The sequence below is a fragment of the Scyliorhinus torazame genome, chromosome 13, assembly GCF_047496885.1.
Source record: "Scyliorhinus torazame isolate Kashiwa2021f chromosome 13, sScyTor2.1, whole genome shotgun sequence".
Lineage (NCBI taxonomy): Eukaryota > Metazoa > Chordata > Chondrichthyes > Carcharhiniformes > Scyliorhinidae > Scyliorhinus > Scyliorhinus torazame.
The window spans coordinates 36,042,158-36,063,315 of NC_092719.1; the positions used below are offsets into that span (position 1 = coordinate 36,042,158).

Below are 21,158 nucleotides of genomic sequence, written 5' to 3' on the forward strand. Positions count from 1 at the left end.
CTGATGTACCTTTCTTATCTAGATTGATCCAGTATTTTGAATTCCTCTAGCAGCAGCATATATATACTTTATGGGGTAGCTTGATTTGCTGATCTTCATTTCATTTCATTTCACTCAGGATTGTAACATTGGCTGAGTTTTGGCTTCCTGAGCAAGTAAACGCCAACCCACATTCCTGATGCATCCTAATACATGTGTCATAAGGTTTGGGTTGTCCTAGTGTCATGAATATATGGTAATTAAGCATCAAGTAAACCATTGTTAAACATAATCTCATTGAATTGGCTCCAGAAAATCTTTTGTTGTGCAATTTATGGTGTGCTAGTTTTTCACGCTTGTATTAAGCTAAAATTGTAACTATTAAAAATAAAGTTGATATTTTTCAAACTTTTGGTATTGGCTGTTTGTGTCCTGCTCCATGTACTTAGTTGTGACTTCAGTTGTAAAGTTCAGTGATTCATGGTTGGTTGTGTTGGAAAATTATCTATTTTCTCTAATTCTATAATTAGCTCTTGAAAAATATGTTTGTGCTGGTAATGTAAGTTGTACATTGCAATTTAAGGTATTGGATGCTATAACAAGTCATGACATGGGAACTACATCATTAAAATGTAATTATGAATCATGAGCTGTTTGAGTATTAAATTAGCTAAACATATAGTGTGCTTTGTAAAATAAATGGAAAAATATTGGAAAACCAATGGGATGGTGTTAACTTAAGGTACTTGATTTTCTAAACCGTGCTTTTGTTTTAAATGGCTGGTGCGACTGAAAATTTTAAAGAAAAATATTTATCAAATCAGCAAACTATTGTGATCAATTGATTTTCAATTATCTTTAAAGTTAAAATATTTGATTTCCTTTCCAGCAATAGTTTCCAGTAGCTTCAAAATAAATAGATGTTGCTTGGAGAGTGTGCACTGAAACTTAATTCCTTCCTGTGACTGCCTCTGAGGTGCTTTCTGTAGTGTTAATAATAATAATCTTTATTGTCACAAGTAGGCTTACGTTAACACTGCAATGAAGTTACTGTGAAAATCCCCTAGTCGCCACACCTCTGGCACCTGTTCGGGTACACAGAGGGAGAATTCCGAATATCCAATTCACCTGACAAGCACGTCTTTTTGGACTTGTGTGAGGAAACCGGAGGACACCCACGCAGACAATGTAATGTGTACCTAAAACACTCGCAAACTTCAACAAGCTTGAACAAATTCTGCATACTAGCTGCTTCATGAAGGTCATCCCCTAATCACTAGCAAGTATTTATGCCATCAGACAAAGCCTGATCATAATTATTGTACATTGACACAACTTGCAGTGTTACGATTAGTAACTCAGACTAAAGCAGGAGTTTTCAAACTCGGTGGGTTATAGGTAGGTTTTGGGAGAGTCGCGGCGTTCCCGATCATGGGAGGAACACTCCCTGCTCGTGACCTGTTGGTTAGCGATCGACTTTTGAGATTGCCGACCATCCCGAAAGACGTGCTTGTTAGGTGAATTGGACATTTTGAATTCTCCCTCAGTGTACCCAAACAGATGCCAGAGTATGGCGACTCGGGGATTTTCACAGTAACTTCATTGCAGTGTTAATGTAAGCCTACTGTGACACTAATAAAGATTATTATAGATTAGGGTATGCAGTTCTGATCACCACACTATAGGAAGAATGTGATTGCATTAGAAAGGGTGTGGAGAAGATTCACCAGGTTGTTGACTGGGTTGGAGCATTTCAGCTATGAAGAGTGGCTGGTTAGGCTGTGATTGTTTTCCTTCAAGCAGAGAAGGCTGAGGGGGACCTGACTTGAGTTGTGCAAAATTAGGACTGACATATGTAGGGCAGATGGGAAGAAACCCTTTGTAGAGGGTTAATAAACAGGGAACTTAGATTTAAGATAAGAGGCAGGGGATTTGAGGAAAACCTTTTTCACCCAGAGGATGGCGGGAATCTGGAACTCATCCCTGAAAAGGTGGTAGAGGTGGGAACCCTCAACATTTAAGAAGCATTTAGGTGAACACTTGAAACACCATAGCATACCAGGCTACTGACCAAATGCTGAAAAATGGGATTAGAGTAAATAGGTGCTTTTGATGGCTGGTGCGCAGACCATGTGATGTAAAACTCTGACTCTATTACTATGATGGCACCTTTGAAAATTGTGCTTCTGCCATGTCTGCATTTTTTCTTAACTTGAGGCCCCCCCAAAAGTTGACAGGGCACTCAGCTGGGTTTGTCCCATTTCTTTCACCTCTGCCCTCACCCCTTCCCTCCCCTCCCAGAACCATTCCTCCATTACCCCTTTCCTCCACCCCCGTACTTCCATCACCTTCCCATGGCACCTTCCCTTGCAAACGCAGAAGGTGCAGCACAAGCCTCTTTACCCTCTCCCTCCATCCCAAACACTCCTTCTCGGTGAAGCAACATTTCACATCACCATCAATTTGGTTTACTGTATTTGATGCTCCCATTTTGGTCTCTTGTACATTATGGAGACTAAACACCGACTGTGTGACCGCTTTCACCGTCACTCGGTCTGCAAGCATGATCCCAACCATCCTGTTGCTTGCCATTCCAACTCCGCATCTTGCTCTCATGCCCACATGTCTGTCCTTGGCCAGCGCAAACTGGAGGAGCAGCACATCCTCTTCCGGTTAGCCCTCAGGACTCAACATTGAATTCAACAAGTTTAAACAGTGAGCTTTTTCCTCCATTTTGACCCTCTTTTAAAAATCTGAAACATTTTTTGTCACAATGCAAGAAAAACCTCCCCCACAGGGCCATCTGTCACTTGTTCTTAAATTCTGTTCTCCTATTAACATATTTTGCTAACTTACCTTCATGCCACTTCCAGCACCTCTGACCCTCCACACTGTGGTCAATGTTTTTCTGCCTCGTGCCATACACATCTTTGTCGCAATCTCTTTTTGAGCTCCTACCTATCACTGACGTTCTACTCTATTTTAGCTGCTTCACCCCCTATTATGCAGTATATAATCCACCACATTTCTCTTTCTTTAGCTCTGAAGAAGAGTTTTATGGACTCAACATGTTAACTCTGTTTCTCGGAGGGTGGCACGGTGGCGCAGTGGTTAGCACTATTGCCTACGCTGCTGAGGATCCGGGTTCGATCCTGGCCCCGGGTCACTGTCCGTGTGGAGTTTGCACATTCTACCCGTGCCTGCGTGGGTCTCACCCCCACCCAAAGATGTGCAGGTTAGGTGGATTGGATATGCTTAATTGCCCCTTAATTTGGAAAAAGATAATTGGGTGCTCTGTATTTTTAAAAAAAATTATTTCTCTGTCCACACATGCTGATTTGTTGTGTTTTCCATGATTTTCAGTTCTTATTTCAGATTTCTAGCATCCATAGTATTCTGCTTTTATTTTATATGTCAGTTTGAGGTCAATTGGCTTAAAATTTGCATCATAAATCTCCCTGTTAAGGTATCTACTTTTGGGGGAGCAACTTCAGGGAATATGTTTGACTGAGCTCATTTATTTTTCCTTCTGCCACCATCATAATCCTATTATGCTTATTGTAATTATCTGAAGCTTTCTGGGACATTTTATGCCATCCCCTCCGCCTCCCAAATCCCCTCAATCAGCCAATATTCATGTATAGTGAGTATCCACTGCCATTCACAGAGGATAGATTGAGGCAAGCGAGGTCTTTGCGCAAATGAGCCATGTTGAGACTGTTCAGCAAATAAGTGGCATATTTGGTGTGGTACTCCATTTATAGGTGAATGTGTATATTTATAGGCACTGGAGATCACTATGCTTCTATATTTTGAAACAATATGACCAGAAAAATAAGCTTTAGTTCCCCAACAAGATTGAGACTGTGCATTCTGAACACCTGAGTCAGTGTCTCAGCATCTGACAACTTGAAGTAAGAGTAACTTGTTATTGTGAGAGGAAGTGTATTTTTGGAGGTGTGAAAAGGAGGAATAGCCTCTATGCTGTAGTCCAATGACTGGCAAATTTGTTGTATTTTTCACCTTTCAGTTGTTGAACCTGACTTTTCTTTCTCTCTTCCTGACCACTCGTTGAGAAGAATAGTGACTTCAGTGTGTGTGTTTCTCCTCCCCCCCCCCCCCCCCCTAGTTTATTGTTGTTGAGTGCATTATAGAGACTTGTTATTTTTCCAGAAATAATTATTTGCTCTAATAACCAATAGTAATAACTAGATGTTGGGAGAAAACCTTGGCCGTCTGTCCAATGTAGATTAATATTTTGATTGGGACCAGGCAAGACCGAGGGTTCTATTTACTACATCTTGTCAAGAGCATCATGATGAGGTTTAGCCTTCCATTTTTCCCTGGAAAGTAAACTTGTATATTTTCTATTGTAGTATGCTTTGTTTATTGTAAACAATTGTAACTCTTTAAAGGCTGGCAATGGGATTTTTACCGATCAGCCATACTTTCTGACTTGCACCGTTATACATCAAAGATTGAACTCGTGGTTTGTTTGCAGTTACACCAGTGTCTGTGAACCAATTACAGTTTCCAATGGCAATAGTGGTGGAGCAAGCCTGGGTTCTGACATAACTGACTCCAAGTGAAACAGTGGGGCTGTCGAGTAGGATTGTACTGGATGGCATGTAAACTCATTGTAGTGTTTAATATATTTTGGAAATCCGGACATGCAGCACCTCCACCCCTGACGTTTTTTTGTGCACTTGACCTTATTTTAAATGGTTACATAGCAGGGATTTCATCTTCCCATTTTAAAAAATTGATTACATTTCTAGCTTTTGGAAGGCACTTCACATACATGTGCAGAAATCTTTTCCCGAACAGAGCAACGCAAATAGGTACCAACTATTATCAACAGTGGAAGTGAGGGGGTGGCACATGGCGCAGTGGTTAGCACTGGGACTACGGCGCTGAGGACCCGGGTTCTAATCCCAGCCCTGGGTCACTGTCCGTGTGGAGTTTGCACATTCTCTTCATGTCTGCGTGGGTTTCACCCCCACAACCCAAAGATGTGTAGGTTGGGTGGATTGGCCACGTTAAATTGCCCCTTAACTGGAAAAAAAAATGATTGGGTACTCTAAATTTAAAAAAAAGCAGTGGAAGTGCATCTTTTATAAAGGTAAAGTCGCCATAGCCCCAGGTGACCATAGGCTGCTTTTCCCCTTGTGAGCGGGTGAGCTGACTGTTGGTCGTTTTACCTGAGGATCACCACATCTCGGGCGAGGCAAAAGGTTGAGAAGGTGGGCTTTCATGAATAATCTCAGCCGGTACAGGAATTGAACCCGCGCTGCTGACGTTACCCTGCATCACTAATCAGCTGTCTAGCTGACTGAACTAAACCGGCCCCATGGTTGCATCTTTTATAATGCAACTAGGATCAACAGAATTTGGATGGATTGTTTTAAAAACGCTGATCTTCACCACTTCCAATATAGAAGGTAGAAACTGGAGGAAGAACATAGATATGGCTATAAAAGGTTTTTGAAAAAAAGAAAGCTCGGAATGCATTTAGTTGAATGAAATACTTACGCAATCTTTCATTTCTTTTTCTTTATGTGGGCGAGAGAGTACTAGAAAAAGCTAAAATTAAACTTTTTGGAGTTTTTTGTGGAATATGGGTTTGCATTGGAGAAATCCTTTTGTGCTGAAACCTGAAGTTAGTACAATGAGCAAACCTGGCTGGAAATTATTACAACCTAAGCTCTTGTAGTGTTCTCTTTATGAAGAAAAGGGGAATTGAAATGACTACAGTGTTAGGTGCAATTACATTGAAACTAAATATGCTCTAAATAAATTTGATATCGTAGTTGACAACTATTGATTTAGTTTTGAAGCTCTTTACCAGCAAATATAGTTGGAAAGCTCATTGATAATGGAAAGGTCCTTGAGGAGCACATATGGCTATCACGCCGCTGCCTTGGGTTTGAACCAAGTTGCTAGGAGTAAGACAGCACAAAATTGCCTTCATATTCAAGCAAAAAAGTTTTGCAGTGAACTGTGGGACTGTCAAATCCTATTAGAAATGGGTTGGGATAAGTACCAACAGAATTACAAACTTTTGTGAAAGGTTTTTCTTGAAGTTTTAAAAATGTGTTTATTTTGTGCGTACAGTAAGAATTTGCTAATGTCCATAGATAATTTTCCAGTTATCCTAGCCCCTGTTATCAAAAAGAATATTGTATCCTAACTTGGTCAAGCTACCATGACCTTGCATGCCATTACATTCCTTTGTTCCATGACATGCCACTCTATATCATTTCCCTTATCTGCAGCAATGCTGGACTTGCCTGTTTGTTGGAAGAAAAATGGTTTAAAAACTGCTCTTGTTGTTCCTTTTGTTATGATCCTATTGGGGATTTTTAACTTATAAAGAGGAATCCGAAACCCTAACAATCAACCTTTAGAAATATACCACAGGATTTTGCTTTTAAAACAAATAACTTTTAATGGTAAAGAATTAAACAAAGCAAACACTATTAACTTAATTTAATTAACTTTATAATTACTTGTGCGATGGACTCAGTTCTACTTATTCTCTTCCTCCTGCCCTTGCCATATAACGAAAGCTAGCCTTGGAAAGGCAAAAGGGTAGCATCCCCACTTGGGCTCTCCTCCCTGGGGAGATGTCTGGGAAACATTCACACTTGTCCAAGTTCAACTTGTAACCAGAGAAGGAGCTAAAAATTCTAAGCAGCTTCATTATCTCGTCCAAAGCGGATCCTGTGTTCATAATATAGAGGAGTAGGTCATCCGCGTAGAGGGACACCTGATGCTCCACCCCTTCCCGATTTGTCCCATTCCATCTAATCGAGGACCTAAGCGGTATAGCAAAGCAAACGGGAACAGAGACAGTGGACACCCTGTCTTGTGCCCCTATTCAACGGGAAGTAACCAGAGTGAAACACTAGAGTGGGGGCCCTATACAGTAGTCGAATCCAGGAAATAACCTTGTGGCTAGATCCCAAGAATCTCAAACTAATATTCCCACTCCACTCTATCAAATGCCTTTTCGGCGTCCAGGGAAACAATCCCCTCCGGTTTGTGCAAAGTACTCCGTGGGCTTTGGGCCTTCCAACCCCTCTGGCAGCCCCATAATTCGAATGTTTTGCCTCCTGGACTGATACTCTAGATCATTTATCTTGGCTGTTGCCGATTTATTCGCTTTGGCCACCAAAGATATCTCTGCTTCCAGTGAGACAATCTGATCACTGTGTCTTGAAAGAGCCACTTCTATATCTTTTATCGTGGCTCTGTGGGCTATCACGGTTTCATTTATCTTCTCCATGGCGACTCAGATGGGGGCCAGCGCTTCCTCCATTGATTTCCAGAGGTCATCCAACACAACCTGTCAGTGTTTATCAAATTCTTTCACTGAGGTACTCTAAACCATCTCTGCCATTAGTGGTATGACCGGGACCCCAGATGCTGCCTCCTCCATTTTATCTGCCAACGACCTCTTGAGAGGCCTCCGATTCCATTGATGAATGTCTGCCTTCTTTCCCCTGACTTTTCTGGGCATTTCAATTATATAGGATCCTGATCCCATTAATTATGTGGGTTTTCAAAAAAAAAAAAACCCTGAAGCTGAGAGAAAAGGGCAAGAAGTGTAGAACTCTAGTGGAAGCCACCTCATGCAGTCTTCCCCCTACATTAGGCCACCGGAAGTCCCCATTTGCTTCCAAAATTTACATCCTTTATAATCATAGACACTTCAGCAAATCTCATGGTGATTGAGGGGAAAATGTGTAATTTCTGCCTCATAATTTCTAAAATGTGGAAATAAAGCACATCACACAATTTGTTACTGGCAGGTAGGCCCTAAATAAAATTCAGCAGGGCAATTTTAAACTCTTAACATTGAGATTTAACATCTAATTTTATAATCTATGTAGACTACTTTGTGTTATTAGCTGAATATTTTTCTCATTGGTATAGCAATAAGGAGCGGCTCATTGCATGTATTCCAGGAAAACTGAAGAAATCAGTTAGGTTTTTAAATCTACATATATGCAATAACACCTGTGGATGTAAGTGGAAATAACTGAGGAGGAGGAAGAGTGAATTTCAGAAGAGTTGATGGTTTCTGAGTGGCTAAATAATCCCTGTATAAGCTCACTTTGTAAACTCCTGATTTCAGTATATATTAAACTTTGGTAGATGCTTTTTCTTTTAATAAATTTGTATTTCATTGTTTGTCACATGCATAGCTGGAGATTTTGATTTGCAAATTAGGTACAACTAAAGGGAGAAAGAGAGTTGGGGCTTGTGTCAGAAACATTGAATGAAAAAACAAAGGATTTGCAAGGATATCTGTGACCAGCAGATGTCTTAAAAATTTTCATGCCAATAAAGTACTTTTGGTCATTGTAGTAGTGTAGCAATTGTGGCAGTCAGTTTTGTGCACAGTGAACTCTCTCAAATGGTAACACGAGAGCTCCCACAAATGGTAACATGATGATCTGTTTTTGTGATGTTCATTGAAGGGTAAATATTGGTCAGGACATTGGGGATAGCTGTTCTTTGCAAAAGTGCCGTGGAATCTTTTATGTCAACTCAAGCAGGCAAGGTGGGTCCATATTTTCACCTGTTAAGAAAACAAAGGTAGTTTTCGGGGATTTATATTTATATTGGTAAACTTTAGAAATAAGGTGTGGTTTTAATTGAATGTTTCTGTGTCTGGAAGGATAAAACCTATAGATAGCTTCATGCTCAACAGGTGTTTGTATGTGTGGGGATTGGTTCAGTTCCAACCTTTGTGCTTAGAGAGGGTTACCGCGTGAAGAGTAAATAGAGGCTGGCAGAAGTAGCAGTGGTTGCTTAGTGACTGGGGGCCTTTTAAGGTAGAAAGGCATGTGAGTTTAGTTTGTAGCAGAATTTGTTTGCAATTGAAGATGGTACACCGGGGAATGAACATCTCTCAACTCTGCCGGGAGAAGAAAGATTGCACAGGACATGAAAGCTGCAAAAAGGCAGACTTCCCAAAGACCCAGATAACCAGCGAATTGGGACAGAGTATATTCTTGGGAAGACTAGTTAAGAGAACCGAGAACCCCAGAGGAGAATTTCAAAGAAAGCAGACAAAGTGTTCTGAGTTAAAGGGACAGTTGCAGCAACCAGAATAAAAGTGGGAAAGCAGACTTCAGGAATAAATGAAAAATTTGATGCCATCTTAATAGAGTCTGGGAATTGATGGTTAAAGTAATTGTGAACAATTTGTACAAACAGTCAAGACAAAGAAATCCTGAAGGGGAAGTTGTAGATCCTGGATACTGAATTTGTTGCTAAAAGTGGAGCAGAAGCTTTGTTTAAAAGAGCCATTTGGAAATGCAAACCACTGATGGAAAGCAGTGTTGCGATTTTAAAACGTGTTTTCTGCGAGTGCAGTTTGGAAACAGTGGGGCAATCACCTGGGGGGGGTGGGGGGGGTGGGGGGAGTTCTGAGGAGAAATCTACAGACACTAAATTAGGTTCAGAGCGGAGTGTGTTTTAACAGAGTCAATCTGTGTGTTTCAAAGGGACTTTGTGTCACTGATACCATGGGATTTCACACTTACTCATGTCAAGAACTGCTTTAAAAGATTAATTGAGACTGTCACTGGCTCTCTCCATCTGCATTTCTATAAAGCTACCCCTTCAGGTAGAGCAAAGTCCACCTGGGCACGTCTACAGATGTTCTTCTAAGTAATGAATGGGATATTACAGAAACCAATCACTTAGGCACTAAAACAACAGCCACGATCTGTCCAGATATGAGCTAATCAATTTCCTCCTGAAATTGCAGTGGGGAGAGTGTTCACGTGAACAAAATATCCATTGTGATGCTTGATTTGACTGCTGGTGATAGGCTTTTATATAAAAAGGAGAATGTAACAAAGCAGTCAGTTGAAGCCAATGAAAAAAAGTCAGATCAAAAGCATTAGATCAGTAAGTTGAAAAATAGTTTGTTTTCTGGAAATACCCCTCTTTTTACTGGGAGAATGCACTAATCTCAACTTGATTACTACTTCATTGCACTGATTCGTGGGAGATTTTACATGTGATTCTGTTGATAAATTTGTGCAGAAAAGTGCAATGTCAGCGTGGCAAAATCTACAAGTATATTGGTTTTTTTGCTCATCCTGTGGTGATCAATCAAAATTCTGAGAGCAGGAGGAAATTGCACTTTCTCCAAATATTAAAGAGTCAATAGTAAATTGATGACGTTCTCATCAAGTGCAATGAAAAGACTCACCAAGAAACGTCCAAAACTTTGACTGCAGATTTCTAATTTTCAGTTTTCTCTCCTGTCTTGGAGAAGGAACCTCAGTTTGTACTCGAGATGTGCAGCAAGGTTTTTGTTAATTTCCCTGTTTAGATATTTAAAAAGAAACTATTTGGCTCCCGTTAAGTAGTTTGTCATATTGGATTGTAGATGTTATTGCTTTCTTATTATTACTCTGAGCAGAATGTGTTGCAAGTCAAGTGGTAATGCCCTCTCCTCCCTTCCTTTCCCCAAAGGCATATCTTATTATTTAAACATGCTTCTATTTCAGTTTTTTTGTTAACCATAGTGCTACTTCAAGCTGATTAGTTGTCCCTCTTCTGGATTCAGGTATGCCTAGACTGGCATTCATTGACTGCTTTTGATTAAATCTGTGACTTTAGTCACCTTTGTGTGTTTTTGGTTCTGTGTAATATTGTGGTTGCACAAAATTATTCTTCCAGGTTCTGTTTGCTTTGTTTCTTGGCCTTCGTGTTGATAAAAGTTTAAACGTGTTGTAAATGTATAATTTTATAGCTTAGTCACAAAGAGAGCATGATTTCTAAAACTGCTTAACTGGATCTCTTATTTGGGTAACTGTTTTATTTTTGTGCAGAAATATGTATTTCATTTTGTGTTATTTAGAGAAATTGGAGTTTTAATTGGTAACTTTTTAAGAAATGTTTGTAGATGGATCACTGCATTTTGTATTTTAACCTGTAATTTCTTAAAATAGCATGAATATATCTTGGCCAAAGGTTTTTACTATTTCATTCGCCGAGTATTCACTACACTAGCACAGTCCATGTGTAAGGTTTTCCCTTGTACCACTTATTGCTATGTTCATATTGATGCACATGGCATCCCTTCAGTTATTGCTTACATTTTCTGGCACTATTCATGCATGCATTTACAACATCAAGCCATGGACATGAGTTTCCAGAAATAAGTATGAGTCAATCCAATCCGGATTTCGACTTGGTTTAGTCTGGTGCACTGGACCATTCACTTTGTGCTAACTGGTGCTACATAGTTTCTGAAGACCAGATGACTGTTGTCATCTCTTTGGCTGAGTGGCTAGTTTTCATTGCTGCGTGATCAAAACTAGATGCTGTACTTGCAACTTTTACATTGTGATTGAACAGTAGAATGCCATTTGTGCCTGTATAAGTTTAAAAAAAATATATATATATTTTTATGCAAGCCTTTTCCATTTTATACATAACACCAAAACAACACATCTCCCCTCCTCACCCCCTTTAGCAACTAACGGTGGCCAGCTCTTTGAAATACAGAATAACCGTCTGTCATCCTCGGTGGAACTCATCAATTGCCCCCCTGAGTGGACTTGACTTTCTCATGGTATAGGAACTCCACCAAATCTCCTGGCCACACTGAAGCAGTGGGTGGTGAAGCTGACCTCCAACCCATCAGCACTCCCCTCCGAGCAATCAATGAGTCGAAGGCCAGGACATTAGTCCCTGCACCCATCTGCAGCTGCAGCAAGGCTGACACCTCCGATAAAACCATTAAGGGACATGGTTCCAGTTCAATTTTCAGAATCGCCGACGTGGTGCTAAAGAAGGAGACCCAAAACCCCATGAGCTTAGAACACGACCAGAACATATGCACATGGTTGGCCTGACTCCTCCGATGCATGTATAATTTAGCCTCCAGATTGATAGGTGCCTGAAAATCCTGCCCCGAGCTACAATTCTGACCAGGGTTGAAATGTAGGTGCATGCTCTCAATATGTTTATGATCCAGCGCAGTGGTTGACCAAAAGAGTTGAGGAAGAATTGGGTGTGTTTCCTGTGGTTCCACTTACCATATACACTCATGTATAGGTCAATATCATGTAAAAGCTGACCCCATAATTTTTGGCCTTAAAGTAAATTTAATTTTTCACATACCTCAAGGTCAATCCTGGTTTTTCAAGAATTAAAACTGAAATTTCAGAAGCAAAATATAATTGTCGATGCTAATGATTCAATTTCATTGCCAATATGTAAATATTGATGAAACTGCATCTTGGTAAGCAAATGCTTAAAATATTCCTGTGTTTGTTTAATTTTTATTTATTCAAATTATGAAAGTGATCAGATTATGAAGGATAATCAATATGAACACTTCATGGGCACAAGTCAAATAAGCATGTTAACCCACAATATTACCCATGTAAAACTCAACTCCCTGACTTTTGGTCTAAAAGATTGGACTCAAATATCTGACCTATGCGCAAATATAGTAAGCCTGGGATAGCCTCTGACGAGCTAGCAGTTTAAAAAAAAAAAAAAAGTAGTTTCTTGTGGATTTTACCTACTAGAGGTATAGTGCTCTCTATAATTAATTATGTACTCAGCAATACATTTTTCAGCTGATTGGGACAATGGATCAAATCTATCGTGAACAGTTTCCATCCCCAAGTGCTGCAAAATCTAGGGCTGAATGATTACTATTGTGGTGGCTTTGGAACTGTGAATGAAGGGCAGAAACTAAACCAAGCACTTCATTGTTGCTGCCCTTGACATTGCAGTTCGATTTGCATTTTGAGATGTATTGCTTTTTCAATAAGTTATTTTACTCCGACGGTTTAATATATTGAGTGCTTCTGATACTGCTGTGCCTGAAACCGCCATTAGCAATAAGTTTGTGCTTCCCACAAAAGTTGGCTGCTATATTTAATTATGAATATAGATGTATGAAGAATGCAAGAATGAGGAAGAGCATTAAGTTATCAATTAAGGTTTCTCCTCATTTGTTTGGGTAAAGTGCAACCTCTACAAACAGGCCAACATCCCTTCTCATCCTGAAGTTCTTTTTAACCTGGTGCACCTTGAAATATATTTAACTTTTTCAACACAATTTCTCTGTGTTAGACCTAGCCAAGAGCTTGAACTGTGGTTCATAACAAGACCCTAAATGCTAATAAAATTTCAGAAGACTTTTTGTTTGCAGGTAGATTGTAAGAGGCACTGCCCCTATTTTAGGATGTCCGTCGACTTGAGTTAAGAACAAACTTGCATTTATTGAACTTTAACACTTCCTTGTTTTTGTTTTAAAAAAAATTAAAATGTAAACATTTATAAAATATATTAAAGACTAGGAGTTCCTAAGTGTGGTGAATGCATTGATATACATCCTCGTAGAGGAAATGTAAGAACTTGTTTAGCAAAGTGTGTAAGGGGCAAGAAGTCATAGTATGCAAGAACAGTGATCTTTAAAAGATTCAAGCAGTTCCATAGGCTTTTCTTGGTTTGGTAAATGCATATACTGTACTGTCATCTATGTCTGGTGTTTAACACTCCGCCTGTTCTGAGATGTCCATTTGTCTCATTTCCACCTGTTCTGAGATGTCCATTTGTCTCATTTTTTATTCCCTACTCACTATTGCACCTCACCCTTAATTTCCTAAAATGGAAGCAGGGAAGCTGTATTACAAAACCAGACTCATTTCTTTCAGACACTACCACTTCAGTAATCACTGAATTCTCTTGCACAGTTCTAGCACCGTTTATATTTTAATCAAGATGTTAAGCATTGGAAATGAGTCACAAAAGATGGTGATGATGTGTTGCCAAAACGTGTCCAGAATAGCTGCAGTACTTGCAACAATGTGCCTAAAATAAAAGTGACATTTTCGGTTGTGCTAACCAACTAAACTATCACATATTCTAGAAATATCATGTTTTATTGTTGAGAATTTTACTTTGGCTTTTCTGTCAAAATTTATTAGGCTGAGTAAATGTTGAGCCATGAACACATATTTTGTGTATTTGAACAGCGACTCCGAAGACTGTCAACTAAATATAGAACTGAAAAAATCTACCCAACAAACATTGGAGAAAAGGAAGAAAATGTTAAAAAGAACAGATACAAAGATATCTTGCCATGTAAGTTTTAAAATTTGTATTTAAAATTCAACCTAACTAATGTACTTGTATGTTTTGAATGCTCAGGAGATCTTGAGGCCCATTGATTTTAGTAAGAACTGCTTGTATTTTTCTAGTGCTTTTAATGTAATAAAATGTCCAAGGTTCTTCATAGGAACATTACAAAGCCAGTTTGACACACTTCAGCCAAACAGGTGGAGTGTCTCAAAGGATGAAAGAGGATAGAGAGGTGGTGAGGCTTAGGTAGGGAATTCCAGAGCTGTAGGGCTTTGACAGCTGAAAGCATGGCTACCAATGATGAAACAATTACAGTAGAGAATTCTCAAGATGCCAGAATTGGAAAAGTACAGATATTTTGAAAGATTGTTTGGCTGGGAGAGATTGGAGGTATGTCAAGGTTGAGGGATTTGAAAACGAGGATAGGAATTTTAAAATTGAGGCATTTCTTAACTAGGAACCAACATTGGTCAGCGAGCACAGGTTATTGATGAAAAATTTACAGTATTGACTAAAGTGCAATGAAATTTCTGTTCATTGATTTAAAATATCACATAGTATCTGCCTGTCGTGGTACTTTCTAAATAATATTTTGACAGTCCTTCATGTTATAATTCAGGCATTGTTTTTCTTTCATTCTAAGTTAGTGCCGCATCAACTCTGACATCTCAAATTGTTTGCTAGCTATTTTCTCATCAGTAGACCAGATTGTATTTCGTCATGTTTCAATAGTATGCAGTGTTTGAATGGTATGCTACGTACAGTTTGAGCATCCCTTATCCAAAATTCTGAAAACTGAAACATTCCAAAATGCGCACATCTTTTCGAGTGCCGACGTGACATCACGAGTGGGAAATCCCGCAAGACTCTGGGAAGGTTCCGGGCGATGCTTGGGTCTCAGTGCGTCTCACATGCACAGTTCCCAATGCGCCACACATGCAATTCCCAACGTGCCGCAGATGCACATTATATTCCGAAATCTGAAACACACTCAGCCCCAAGCATTTCGGATAAGAGATGCTCAACCTGTATAACTACTTTTATGTTTGTAAAACTTTTTATTTTTTCTGCCTTCTTTGCTGCAGTTGACCATAGCAGGGTGAAGCTTGCATTAAAAATTTCAGAACAAGATTCTGATTATATCAACGCAAATTTTATTAAGGTAATGTATGCCTTCTCACAGCATTTTATTTAGTGGAAAACATTTCACTATTGCATGACAGAATGATACTGTTTCAATGAAAGCATGTCATGCAGTTGTTACCATGTGTGGAACATGTTTAAAATGTTTTTATTTCCTGTGGTTATTGCTAAAAGCAAACAGTCATTCCCACAAAACTTTGTTTTGCCATGATAAAAATTGATGATGAAATTAATTGGTAACTTGGTTAGGATTTTGTGCTTCCGTGAGGCAAGAAACAATAGTACTGTGAAATGGAATTAATATTTTGTTCCCCAAATATTGGTATCAAGTGCTCAAGTTGGGTAGAGCATGATTATCAACTTTGCCCACAAAATTGCCTTCATCTTGAGATTAAAAGGGTGTTCCTCATTACATTTAGCCTTTTTTAATTCTCCATACTGTTCCAATTGACTCTTAAAAATTATTGCAGGACAGTTTTGCACTTTAGGTCCATGCCTTTTGGGAATCAATTTCATCTGCAATTCTCGTTAAAGATTGAAAAAATAGGATGGAAAATTGATATTAATGTGGAAACGGAATTACCCCAATTTCCCTTGTTCAGTTGTGAAAACTGTGGGTTGTGTTTGTAATTAAAACAGACAGGCTGGAAATGCACAGCAGGTTGGGCAGCATCTGTGGAGAAAGAAACCGAGTTAATGTTCAGAACACAGCAATGAAAGGCCATCAATCTAAAACGTTAACTCTGGTTTTTTTCCCACAGATGTTGCCCGAATATTTCCAGTGTTTTCTGTTCTAATTTCAGACCTCCAGCATCAGTAATATTGCTGCATGTTTGTATTGTGCATATGTCCTGGATTTAAAAACTTAGAGCTGCGATGGCTCCCATTGTTTCTTTCCATTTTGTTTATCCCTCCCCTCGATGCATGCTGATTTTCTTTTTTTGTTTTCCATACATAATGTTGACTTTACAAAATGCAAAGGCACTAATATCCTTCCAGAAATATTAAATAATCAAGGGGTAAATGGGGGGGGGGGGGGCGGGGGAGAGAATAAATACAGTAACTATTACTAGACAAAAAGTACTAGGGAAACTAATGGGGCTAAAGGCCAATAAATCCCCTGGACCTGATGTGTGGCATCCTGGGATGTTAATGGAAGTAGGTACAGAAATAATGGATGCACTGGTATTAATCTTCTAAGAGCCCTTAAATTCTGGAAAGTCCCAGAGGATTGGAAAACTACCAATGCAACGCCCTTATTCAAAAAGGGGAGTGAGACAAAAAACAGGTAACTACAGGACAGTTAGCTTAATATCTGTCATTGGAAAAATGTTAGAATCCATTATAAAGGATGTAATAGCAAATCAGTTAGAAATATATAATATAATCAAGCAGAGTCAGCATTGCTTCATGAAGGGGGAAATCGTGCTTGACAAATTTATTAGAGTTCTTTGAGGTGGTAACAAGCAGGATAGATAAAGGGGGACCAGTAAATTTAATACACTTGGATTCCCAAAAAGTGTTCCATAAGGTGCTGCTCAATAAGAAAAGAGCCCATGGTGTTGGGGGTATATACATTAGCATGGAATGAGGATTGGCTAACTAATAAAAGATAGAGTTGGGGTAAGAGAAGCATTCCATATGTCTTATGGCTAGATGGGATGGATGCAGCTATGACCTGTTTGGACCAATCAGGTGAACTACATAGCCCTTGGGCAGCATGGCAGCGCAGTGGTTAGCACTGTTGCTTCACAGCGCCAGGGACCTGTGTCTGAATCCTGACTTGGGTCACTGTCTGTGCGGAGTCTGCACGTTCTCCCTGTGTCTGCGTGGGTTTCCTCCGACAAATCCCGAAAGACTTTTTAGGTGAATTGAACATTCCTACTTCTCCCTCTTGTGTACCCGAACAGGCAATGTAGTGTGGAAACTAGGGGATTTTCCCAGTAACTTCATTGCAGTGTTAATGTAAGCCTACTTGTGACACTAATAAACATTATTATTATTATTAGATCCTGCAATTTACTTTGTTCAGTTCTACTATGATTATTGAAGTGGCAAATTTCCATCTTCATGGATTTCACCAGCTGGTTTCAAATTTACTCTCTGCCACCTACTGGTTTTCACTTTTTAAGCAAGTTGAACTTGGCCTAAAAGTCCAGAGGGAGAAGAGAAAGTTGCTACTTGAAAGTTAGCACTGAAGTAGCAAAATAAAACAAACCAGACCAATGCTAATAGAGGTGAATGAATATGATGCTGCCAGTATGTTCGCCATCTTTGGAGAACTATGGAAACCTATATAAAACTCTGCCCCACATGTGATAGTTGACCATCATTACTCCCCTGGAACCAATCAAAGTCACTGACATAATATTAGGCCTCTGTTATGTTGATCTGCAATAATACCATAGTGCTATCAATATATAAATGATTATTTTCCTGGAGGGGCGGGAGAGCAGAAGATGATGAGATGGGATGCAATAAAGTTAAAAGAGGTTTGGGATTAGCTTCCAAACCAATTTTTGATATTCTGTTAAAATACTTTGAATAATTCAAAATGTATTTGAAGTATTCAGATCTGATAAATAGAATATTATTTTGATTTTCATTTGGGCTTATGTATACTTCGTAACCCCGTGTAATAGTAATGACCTTGTTCATTGGTTTACATGTTATGCATGCGTATACTTGGAATATTTATCTTAATAGTTTATAAAGTGTTTTGTATCGCTTTTTAAAATAAATTTGGTGAAATGTACATTCTTGTAATTTTCCAGGGAGTGTATGGGCCAAAATCCTACATTGCTACCCAGGGCCCACTTGCAAATTCTGTATTGGACTTCTGGAGAATGATCTGGGAATACAAAGTTGTAGTAAGTATTTATTTTTTTGACTGGCAGAACTCTGAATTTAATTTAATTGGTAATTTTAAAAATGAATTGAAAAGGTGCATCTACTCAGTCTGAATAAAATTGACCTGAAAATCAAAAATACACCATGTCATTTTTGCTTTTATTATATACAATTCATTACTTTTGTGCTCAATATTATGTGGCTTTAAGCAAGAAAGAAGCTATTACCCAATTTGTCTTGTGTTGAACAGTTGCTGTTTTAGTACTTGTGATAAATTCAATTTGACATAAAAGGGCAGACACCAGTTAGGAATGAAATTCTTGATGAATGCTCTTAATTTGCTGAAAATTTTTAATATTTGAATAGGTAGTGTTCTTTTGAATGGAATAAATGCACCTTCATTGTTAAATCACATATGTTGGCAGAATAGAGTGCTTTATCTTTTGGGAATTAATTAACAACGGATAGTAAATATCGTTAAACCCATAATATTATCCAAAGTGTCCATTCTATTGGAGTTGAGGAGAATTGGAATGAGCTGAAGACCGCCACCATCTCGAGCCATGACGAAACCATCGGCTACAAGACCAGGAAACACCAAGACTAGTTGGAAGAAAACAACCACAACGTCAAGGCCTCATTGACGAGAAGAGGAAAGCTCTCTGCGCCTAGCAACATGACAGAGCCTGCAAAGCAAAGAGTAGAGCTCATCAGTCAGCCAAGGCTGAGATACAAAGAAGGACTAGGGAAATCGAGAACCAATGGTGGGCTGAGAAAACTAAGGAACTGCAACTCCTCGCTGATGAGCATGACACCTGGGGCTTCTTCAGTGCTATCAAGGCAATATATAGACCCAACAGCCTAGGCCTCAAACTGGAGAGGAATAACGTGTGAACCCTCTTGAGACAGAGAAAATTGGCCTTCGATGGAGGGAACACTTCAAAGAACTCCTAAACCATGAAATAACCACAGATGAGGACGTGTTTGAGGAAATACTGCCCATCAAAGATGATCTTGGACTTCCACCTCAACTGCCCATCAAAGATGATCTTGGACTTCCACCAAGTGTGGATGAAGTCGAAGCAGCCATTAAACACATGAAGAATAGAAAAGGAGTGGACAGGATCCCAGCGGAGACTTTCATACTTAGAAGAGAAGAGATCTCCTGATATCTCCAACAGCTATTGCTGAAAGTCTGGGACAGAGAAGAAATTCCTGCTGACCTCGGGGATGCTGTCATCACCACCATCTTCAAGAAACGAGACAGAGCAAACTGTGCAAACTACCAAGAAATCGCCCTGCTCTTCGTCGCAGGACGATCATTGTTCAAATCCTTGCTAGCTGCCTCCTCCCAGTCTGTGAAGCAAACTTTCCGGAAAGCCAGCGTGGGTTCTGATCAAACTGTGGATCAGCGGACATGATTTTTACTGCTCGACAAGTTTGAGAAATGACGGGAGCAATATCTACCACTCTACATGGCCTTCATCGATCTGACCAAGGCTTTTGACTCCAGTCAATTGGGAAGTGCTATGGAAGACCCTGTCAAAGGTCAGTTGTCCAGAGAAATTCGTCAACAATCAACATCCTCCGACTCTTCCACAACAAGATGTCGGCGACAGTCCTCACTGACTAAAACAGGAGGTCAATACTGGAACCAAGTAACGGTGTGTCTTCCGCCGCACTGTTTTCTCCATTGTCGTCAGCACCATCCTTCTTCACAAGAGCAAGCTTCCCAGTGGAGTGGACATCATCTACAGGGTGGGTGAAAAATCTTTCAACCTCAACTGGTTGAAATCCAAGAGGAACATGACATTGGCATCGCTCGTGGAACTTCGTGTGCAAATGACATCGCCGTTTCCTTTTTTTTAAATAAATATTTTATTGAAAATTTTTGGTCAACCAACACAGTACATTGTGCATCCTTTACACAATATTATAACAACACAAATAACAATGACCTATTTTATAAACAAAAAATGAATAAATAATAAATAACAAAAATGAAAACTAACCCTAATTGGCAACTGCCTTGTCACAAGTAACACTCTCCAAAAATATAATTTAACAGTCCAATATATAATTATCTGTCGCAACGACCTATACATATTATACAGTATATATTAACAACCCTGAGAGTCCTTCTGGTCCCCCCCCCGATCCTAGGCTGCTGCTGCTGCTGCCTTTTTTCCATTCCATCTATCTTTCTGCGAGGTATTCGACGAACGGTTGCCACCGCCTGGTGAACCCTTGAGCCGACCCCCTTAGAACGAACTTAATCCGCTCTAGCTTTATAAACCCTGCCATGTCATTTATCCAGGTCTCCACCCCTGGGGGCTTGGCTTCTTTCCACATTAACAATATCCTGCGCCGGGCTACTAGGGACGCAAAGGCCAAAACATCGGCCTCTCTCGCCTCCTGCACTCCCGGCTCTTGTGCAGTCATCGCCATTTCCATCCTCTCAGAAGAAAATCTCCAACCATGCTCAATACCTTCTCGGAAGACCCCTCCCCCACCACCACCACCGCCACCACCGCCACCACCACAAATCAAGATCAACGGAGAAGCTTACCAAACGTGGAACATTTTCCCATACTTGGAGCCCCCTCCCATCTAAGGCTGACATTGATGCAGAGATCCAACATCCGCGAGCGACTCCTTTAGATGCCAAAGGACGGGAGTCTTTGATGACTGCAAAATTCATGCTGACACCTAGATCCTCGTGTGCAAGGTGGTTGTCCTCCCAACTATTTGATATGGCCCAGAAACCTGGTCCACCTACAGACACCACCTTAAGGCTGTGAGAGGTACCAGCAACACTCTTATCCACATCGGCTGGAAGGATAGGCATACTAATATCAGTGTCCTTGAAGGGTCCATGGCCACCAGCAACGAGGCCATGATCATCTGAAACCAACTCCGCAGGGCTGACCATGTGCTCAGGATGTCAGAGTCCCATCTGCAAAACATCTTTGCCTAGCTAAAGGAAGGCTTCCGGACAAGATGAGAAAGGAAGTGCTTCCAACACACCCTGAAGGCTTACCTCAAGAAATGTA

General features: G+C 39.9%; 1 protein-coding gene across 6 annotated transcripts in view; it reads left to right on the forward strand.

Moving 5' to 3' along the window:
- LOC140387960 (tyrosine-protein phosphatase non-receptor type 12-like) overlaps positions 1-21,158 on the forward strand; it is a 198,333-nt gene that overhangs the window by 41,704 nt on the left and 135,471 nt on the right. For 5 of the 6 annotated variants that reach the window (XM_072471345.1, XM_072471348.1, XM_072471343.1 and 2 more), the window contains exons 2-4: positions 14,007-14,115; positions 15,198-15,274; positions 18,030-18,125. In XM_072471345.1, the coding sequence (XP_072327446.1) occupies positions 14,007-14,115; positions 15,198-15,274; positions 18,030-18,125 (282 nt within the window). Of the gene's footprint in view, positions 1-13,958; positions 14,116-15,197; positions 15,275-18,029; positions 18,126-21,158 lie in introns of all 6 variants that reach the window. The other variant, XM_072471346.1, reaches the window with a different exon arrangement.